This window comes from Piliocolobus tephrosceles, chromosome 2 (genome assembly GCF_002776525.5).
Source record: "Piliocolobus tephrosceles isolate RC106 chromosome 2, ASM277652v3, whole genome shotgun sequence".
Classification (NCBI taxonomy): Eukaryota; Metazoa; Chordata; class Mammalia; order Primates; family Cercopithecidae; genus Piliocolobus; species Piliocolobus tephrosceles.
This window is the reverse complement of record NC_045435.1, coordinates 147,851,683-147,860,309: the sequence shown is the minus strand read 5'-3', so window position 1 is coordinate 147,860,309 and position 8,627 is coordinate 147,851,683. Positions and strand designations below refer to the sequence as shown.

Below are 8,627 nucleotides of genomic sequence, written 5' to 3'. Positions count from 1 at the left end.
CCGCGCCCGGCCCTTTTTTTTTTTTTTTTTTTTGAGATGGTTGCTTTGTCTCCCAGGCTGGAGTGTAGTGGCACAATCTCAGCTCGCTGCAACCTCTGCCTCCCGGGTTCAAGCAATTCTTCTGCCTCAGCCTCCCAAGTAGCTGGGATTACAGACTTGCACCAGCATGCCTGGCTAATTTTTGTATTTTTAGTAGAGACAGGGTTTCACCATGTTGGCCAGGCTGGTCTCCACCTCCTGACCTCATGATCCAACTGCCTCGGCCTCCCAAAGTGCTGGGATTACAGGCGTAAACTACCGCGCCTGGTCGAGATTCATAGTTTTAAGTTTTATGTTGAAGTCTTTCATCTATTTTGAGTTCATTTGTGTGTGTGTTATTAGCTGAGGCTCCAACTTCATTCTTTTGCACGCAGATATCTAGTTTTTCCAGCCCCATTTGTTGAAAAGACTGTCCTGTCTCTATTGAATGGTCTTGGCACACTTGTCAAAATCATTTGACCATTATCTGTGAGGGTTTATTTCTGGGCTATCTATTCTGTTCCATTAGTATATAAGAAGCTAGCAAACTGTTTTCCAAAGTGACTGTACCTTGTTACATCCCACAAACACTGTATGAGGATTCCAGTTTTTCATATCCGTGATAATTTGTTATTGTCTACTCCACTTGAAAAAAGAATTTATTTTGTGTTTAATTGACACCTAATAATTATACATATTGATGGGGGCATAGTGTGGTGTTTTGAAACATGTATATATTGTGTAAATGGCCAAATCAGTGTAATTAGCATGTTCATCATCTCAATCACTTGTCCTTTCTTTGTGATGAGAACATTCAAAATCCTCTCTTGTAGCTATTTTGTAATGCAATATTTTATTGTTAACTATAGTCACTCTACTGTGTGATAGAACACCAGAATTTACTCCTCCGATCTATATTTGGTTAGAGATATCTTATTGGGTATGAAGTTACGGTTTTGATCTGTGACATTTAAACATTATGCCTTTGTCCAACATGGAGCAGAGAGGTAGTGAATAAGAGCGAGGCCTTCCTCACTCACAACCACAGTGCCAATTACCTGCCTGGACACACTTTGTGCTCCTGCAGGGTAGAATGAGTAACCCCAGGCAAGTCTCTTATCACCTAGAGCCTCAGCTTTCTCTTTTAATAATGGCAATAATTCATACTTTCCTTATGTCAGGTGAGATAAGAATACATGTACATTTTTAATTTTGGGAGCTAAAAAAATGTTGGATTCACAGTTATACTGAATAAATTTTCCATCAGCGTGTTCTTGCTGTGGGACATCCTTGACACTAATTTAAGTTTTCCAACAAATATGGCTTTCCAATATTTTAAGCATGACAGAATCCTACTAGACAGCTGGCTGTCTTTCTCCCGTTCCTCTGGATGTCACTCAAATATCCTCACACCCATCTCACTCGTTAACACAGAGTGAAGTGTGAGCTCTCCACCCCTTGTCTGTCTGTGATCTGGGTTGTGACCACTTGTTTATCCTGTTTATCTTCTTTCTCATCATCCATCCTGGTTTCTGCCTACTATGACAAAATCGGTTGCATGCTTTTGCCCTCTAACCCTGGATCCTATTGGGATGAAAACATTATCCCAGTCCTGTTGAAAGTAGTGCAGTGGCCTTTTCTTCCTTCTTGGTTCTGCGATGTCTGCAGAGACTTGCTCTTGGGGGAGATGAAGTCATCTGGTTAGCTTTCCCCTCCCTGTGCCCAGGTTGCTAGCTGCTACAGTAATTGGCTTGGCAGTGCACTCCCCGAAAGGTTGTCCTTCAGCTGATACTTCGTTAAAGCTGCAAGGCCAACTCCCTTGGGAGTTCCCTTAGACAGCAGCTGTCATGCCTAATTAAGGAGAGACATGGGAAAGGTGTTTTGAAAGGAGACCTCTTATCTCAAAGAACAGTGGCCAGGCCTGAACATTGGAATGGGGAGATGAAGGCCAAATTGGAGGGCATGGTAGCAGTAGCTCAGAAAACTTGGCAGAAAATGCTTTGCTGGCAGTCAAGGATAAGAGCATTGACTGTTTTTTAAAGGACGTAGTATGTCCTTTTTAGCAAATCAATGAGTCTCATATGTATTAAAAATTTTGTACACTTAGGTTGTTAGGTGTCCCATGGAGCATGCACACGTGCAAGAACCAGTTTTCATATCCTACAAAAAGTACTGAAACAGGTAAGGAAAACTCAAGGGATTCTTGGATATATCAATAGGGTATAACTTTAATGAGTTAGGACCACTTAGGGATGCTGAGACTATTCTATGCTTCAACTGTTAGGGTCCATAGTGAAGACCGGGGGCTTGGGGGTAGAGTTCCTTTATAGTCCAGTGCACTAATATCCAATAGAAATATGGGGGCCACCTATATTATTTAACATTTTCTAGTAGTCCTGTGTATTATTTTCTTAGGCCTGTCATAACAGCCACAAAATATGTGGCTTAAAACAACAAATAGAGTTTTGTTTTGTTTTTATTCACTGTTTTGGAGGCTAGAAGTCTGAGATCAAGATGTCATCTGGGCCACACTCCTTTTGAAGGCTGTAGGGAAGAATCCTTCCTTGCCTCTTCCTAGCATCTGGTGGTCCTTGGCGTTCTTTGGCTTATAGTGAGACCCTGGTCTCTCTTGTAGTGAGATCCAGACTCTGATTCTGTTTTCACTTAGCCTTCTTTGCTGTTGGTCTGTGTCTGTCTCCAAATCTCCTTCTTTCTCTTAGGAAAACACCAGTCATTGGTTTTAGGGGTCAGGATAATTTCATCTGCATAATCCTTAACTGATCTCATCTGCAATGAACATATTTCTAAATATGACCCCATTCTGAGGTTCCAGGGGAACATGAACTTTATTTACTATTATGATTATTTTTTGAGACAGTCTCGCTCTGTCACCTAGGCTGGAGTGCTGTGGTGCCATCTCAGCTTACTGCAACTTTGGCCTCCTGGGTTCAAGCAATTATCCTGCCTCAGCTTCCTGAGTAGCTGGGATTACAGGTGCGTGCCACCATGCCTGGCTGATTTTTGTGTTAATAGAGACAGGATTTTACCATGTTGGCCAGGCTGGTCTCGAACTCCTGACCTCATGTGATCCTCAACCTCGGCATCCCAAAGTGCTGGGATTACAGGCATGAGCCACTGCACCTGGCTGGGACAAGAACTTTAGGGGACACACCGTTCAACCCACTGCACTGGATTAAAAAAAAAAATCAGAAAAGCCAAAAATTAAATTTTATTAATTCTAATGTTTACTTTAACTGAATATTTCAAAATATTATTACAAGATGTAATTAATATAAAATAGTTCTTCATGTCATATTTTAACATTCTTTTTTTTAATACTAAGTCTTTGAAATTCAGGGTATATTTTCAAACACCCATAACACATCTCAATTTTTATTGCCAATTTTTAAAGACTCTGTATTCACTTGTGGCTGGCTGCCACATCTTGGACAGCACAGTTGGAGTGCTGCAGGGCTGACAAAACTTTTATACTTCTCAGTGTTTCACCCCATGTTGTCTCCCTCTCTTCATTCTTCTTAGTTTTCAGGGAATTTTAATTTGTTTCGAAAGTCTCAGTCATTATGAACAAAAGAAATAAAAATCTACTTTGTACTGGGATCCCAAGACTCAGTAGAGGAGGTAAAATCAGCCAATTTTGAAAGAAAAGATCTTTATTCAGTTACATTTTTAAGCATCAGTGTTTATTGTAGGGTAGAATTCATTAACCACTCTATCACAAGTGGTTTCAACACGTGCGGTTAATATTTAGGATGTAACTTTTTTTTTTTTTTAGTGAGTAGGGGGAATGTAAGACCTTATTATTACAAATCTCCCTGCCATGAGATTTGTGACTCACCCATTTATGAGCCCCCAGTGAACACAGCCATTATTCTCTGTCATGTTAAAACAAGAAGGGGCATAAATAAACTTTTTTTCTGGGCTGACTGAACTTAAGTCTGTTGCAACAATGAAGTTAAGATCTACATCTCTAAAACTCTGTATTGTCTTCTCCAAGAATTTAAAGCTTGTTACTTGTTAGCATGAATCTCAGGGCAAGGCAGAGTTTTATAAGCAAGCCCATAGGAAGAAAAGTTTTAGATCCTTGAATTCTTTATTTTATTTATTTTTAATTTTTTAAAAAATTCTGAGACAGGGTCTCACTCTGTCACCCAGGCTGGAGTGCAGTGGTGCGATTGGCTCACTGCAACCTCTGCCTCCCGGGTTCAAGCGATTCTCCTGCCTCAGCCTCCCAAGTAGCTGGGATTACAGGCATTCACCACCATGCCTGGCTAGTTTTTGTATTTTTAATAGAGACGGGGGTCTTGCCGTGTTGGCCAGGCTGGTCTCGAACTCCTGACCTCAGGTGATCTGGCTGCCCTAGCCTCCCAGAGTTCTAGGATTACCTGTACCTGTCCTGTCTGGCTTAATTTCATTTCATTTCTTTTTTTTTTTTTTTTTGAGGCAGGGTCTTACTCTGTCACCTACGCTGGAGTGCAGTGGCATGATCTTGGCTCACTGCAACCTCTGCCTCCTGGGTTCAAGTGATTCTGCTGCCTCAGCCATCTGAGTAGCTGGGATTACAGGTGTGCACCACCATGCCAAGAAATTTTTGTATTTTTAGTGGAGATGGGATTTCACCGTGTTGGCCAGGCTGGTCTCGAACTCCTGACCTCAGGTGATCCGCCTGCCTCGGCCTCACAAAGTGCTGGAATTACAGGTATGAGCCACTGTGCTCGACCCTGTCTGGTTTAATTTCAACGTGTCTTTACCCACTGTGCTGTAGCCACATTGGCCTTTGCTTTCTGTTGAGCAAGCCAGGCACTCTCTTGGCTTTGCACTAGCTGTATTTCCCTTATACCAGATACCTAACGACCAGCTCCCTCCTTTTTTCAAGTCTTTGCTCTAAGGTCATCTCAAAAAGTCCTAGTTAAAATTATACCTTTTATCCCACCCTCTGCTAAGTTCCCTGTACTCGTCCTTTTATCTTTCTTTCTATAGCACCATCACATTCTCCAGTATATTCTATAATTTACTTATGTGTTAATCTTGTTTTCCCCATCCCCGGCCACCCCTAATGTAATCTCCAGGAGAGCAGAATCTTTGTTTCATAGTCAATAGTACCTGGCATGTAGTAGGCCTCAATAAATATTGTTGAAAGAATGAGTCACTGTGCATAACTCTTTGGCTCGAAATGCAGTTCTCCAAACTCAAGGTGTTTTTGGTTATTACTGTTTTTTGCTTCTAGGTTCGGCCTGCCATCCTTAATTGCTTTGTGGGGGCTGTTTAGTCATTTTTTTTTTTCTCAAACTGAAGGTCCTTTGGGAAAGGGCTGTGGATCAGACCAACTATTCAGAAAAGCTGGAGGCTTAGGGAGTTCCTGGAAGTAGTTATGCAGCAACTAAGAGAGGTTGGTCCGCAATAAGGGTGGTTTCCTCTGACCCTACAAAATCTTAGTGATACTTTTGTAGGGGAAGAAAGCTGTTTTCCCTTTACCATTTTAGATGCATCAGTTGGGGCCCTGTCAGTCAGACTAACAAAATACACGAAGAGAAAAACAAAAACAAGTTTATTGACGTATTCATTGTGCATGAACATGGGAGCACCCAGTGAAGAGTACCTCAAAGAGGTGGTTAGAACTTGGGCTTATGGGCTATCTCAGCAGACCAGTAAATTTTTAGAGAAGTGAGAAGACAAAGGAAAAGGACCTTGAGCTGCTAGGGACAGCAGATCGGGGGAAGGCAAGTATGTGCGGAAACCAGTGGTAGATTAGGGCTGGTTTTAGCAAGGTTTGTTATGTAGATTCCCGTGGTACCTTATCTGGGCTGATAAAGGTCTAGAGTTGTCTCCATGATCAACTTCTGTCCTTCTTGGTAGAGAGGGAAGAAGGGATACCTTTAAGAATTTATGTCCTGCTTCTGGGGATATAGGGGAGGGCAGAGAGCTTTTCTTTTTCTTTTTTTTCTTTTTTTTTTGAGACAGAGTCTCACTCTGTTGCTCAGGCTGGAGTGCAATGGTGTAATCTCAGCTCACTGTAACCTCTGCCACCCGGGTTCAAGTGATTCTCCTGCCTCGGCCTCCCGAGTAGTTGGGATTACAGGCACCTGCTACCATGCCCTGCTAATTTTTGTATTTTTAGTAGAGACGGGGTTTCACCATTCAAGACTGGCCAGGCTGGTCTTGAACTCCTGACCTCATGATCCACCCGCCTCGGCCTCCCAAAGTGCTGGGATTACAGGTGTGAGCCACTGCGCCCGGCCAAGCTTTTCTTGTATCTGCATTGTAATAACCCTTATACCAAAGCTGTATATTTTGGCTTGCCATATTCTGCTATTCACTGTCTTCATTGTAAATTCTCATGACAATTTCCCTCAAGAACATGGCCTCTGAGACCTTTGTAGCCTCTGAAGAGGTGGGTGGCTCATTGCAGAGAATTTCAAGGCCAGGTTCAGCCTGGCAACAGAGAACTCTGGAGGTAAAAGTTGGGCCTGCATGATGCCTAGACAAAAGAGGGTCACTTGAGCTACTCACTGGGGGATGTAGCTATGGAGATGCTGATGTAGGTGCTTCTCCTGGCCCTGCCTTCTCCATTCTCATTAATACAAAATGGGAAAAGCAATCAGGTTAGGTGTTCCAGATTCACATGGCCCACTGAAAAAGACTCATTCAGAAGCAGATTTTTCTTCTACCGTGACCCTTCTTACCTTGCCAATGGTTTATTATTCTCTTTTCTTATACTGTTATACACAGTTCAGAAATGATCTCTATCTTGGAGAATTTTATGTATGAGGTCAAAGCAGCAGCCTCTAACATTTTCTTCAAATTAGACTTATGCTGCTGGGCACAGTGGCGCACGCCTGTAATACCGGCACTTTGGGAGGCTGAGGTGGGTGGATCACCTGAGGTCAGGAGTTCGAGACCAGCCTTGGCAACATGGCGAAACCCTGTCTCCACTAAAAACACAAAACTTAGCTGGGCATGGTGGCGCATGCCAGTAATCCCAGCTACTTAGGAGGCTGAGGCACAAGAATCACTCGAACCTGAGAGGTGTAGGTTGTAGTGAGACAAGAATGCGCCACTGCACTCCAGCTTGGGCAACACAGAGAGACTCTGTCTCAAAAAAACAAAACAAAACAAAACAAAAAAAAAACCCAAAAAGTTTGGATAACTGTATTACAAAAGTAAAAAGAAGTCAATATTAATAATATCTTTTCTTTAACCCATATATCCAAAATAATACACTTAAACATATGATTTCAATATATAATATAAAAATCATTAATGATATATTTTATATTTTGCACTAGCCTTCTAAATCTGTATATTTTACAACTACAGTGCACTTTGATTTGAACTAGCTGGATTTCTAGTGCTCAATAGCCACACATGGCCAGAGGCTTCCATACTGGATAGTGTATGTAGATGGCTGTACCCTAGAGTGACTTCATCTGTGTTACATGTTATTCTAGCAGTGTACTTTCTGGTTTCCCAGCCATAGCTGACTTGAAGCAGTAAATAAATGGTGAGAGTGATGGAGTGCTAAGAATAGTAGAGAAGGGGCAGAATAATTATTTTTATAAGTGGCTGGGGTCATTCATTGCGAGCATGCTAGCCTTTCGTACCTTGAGACCTGCCGAAGCACACAGTGTGGTACCGGGTAGAATAATTGATAATTTTTCACGCTTGCCTTCCATTTCATGGGTCAAATCACTTAAAGAAGGCCATATCATGTTCACTCTTGTCTACAAACATAGAGAGGTGTAAAGAGTATGTGGACAAAGTTAAGGAAGCTTTCTATCAAGTGTTGCTAAAATAATGGTGTTCTAGTACAGGAAACCTGGAAATATATGTATAAGTAGAAACCCAGGACTACATGATGAAGCCCTCTTCAGTTCTAAAGCTGGGAGCTCACAGAAGTCTTGGAGGAGCCTGCAAGTGTGTCTTCAGCTGGGTGTGCCCCGTCTCATCTTCCTAAGATTGCTAACTTCTTCAGTCCTGTGGGTTTCCCTTCTGGTCCATGGGGCAGAGGTGCAGCTGGTGCCTTAGAGCCTGCAAGGCTCAACCTTAGCCTAGACCTTAGCTGTGTTTGTGGGACATCAGGAGTCTGGCTTGTGGATTTGGAAAGTCCATCTTTGAGATGGACTTTCTTGGAACTGACCACTTCATGGATACCCATTGAGGGTAATGGGAGCAAAGTGTGTGGGTCAGCTGCATGAGCTGTAGCATGCAGATTCCAGCCAGCAGAAAACAAAAGAAAACAAAAAGCAAAGCACCCAAATCAAACACCACCTTTGGCTTTTCTATTTTTCTCTTGTGTGTATGGAAGCCGACAAAGTCGGGGTGAGGGGGTAGCTGTCATATAACTAGTGTACATTGTTCTCATGTAAAACTATCAGACCACGGCTGCCTGTTACATAATTTTATCTGTTTCTTTATTCCTTTTTTAGGCCGAGGAGTCTTGCAAATGTAATGGCTGGAAAAACCCTAACCCGTCACCCACTCCCCCCAGAGCCGATCTGCAGCAAATAATCGTCAGTCTAACGGAATCCTGTCGGAGTTGTAGCCATGCCCTAGGTGAGTTCCTAAATCTTCAAGGAAAGTATAATGAGTTC

The 8,627-nt window shown here is 42.4% G+C and overlaps 1 protein-coding gene across 3 annotated transcripts in view; it reads left to right on the top strand.

Annotated features, from left to right (window-relative positions):
- KAT2B (lysine acetyltransferase 2B) overlaps positions 1-8,627 on the top strand; it is a 117,680-nt gene that overhangs the window by 24,472 nt on the left and 84,581 nt on the right. For 2 of the 3 annotated variants that reach the window (XM_023207309.2, XM_023207310.2), the window contains exon 2: positions 8,463-8,589. In XM_023207309.2, coding sequence (XP_023063077.1) covers positions 8,463-8,589 — 127 coding nt within the window. Of the gene's footprint in view, positions 1-2,094; positions 2,200-8,462; positions 8,590-8,627 lie in introns of those variants that run through there. The other variant, XM_023207311.1, reaches the window with a different exon arrangement.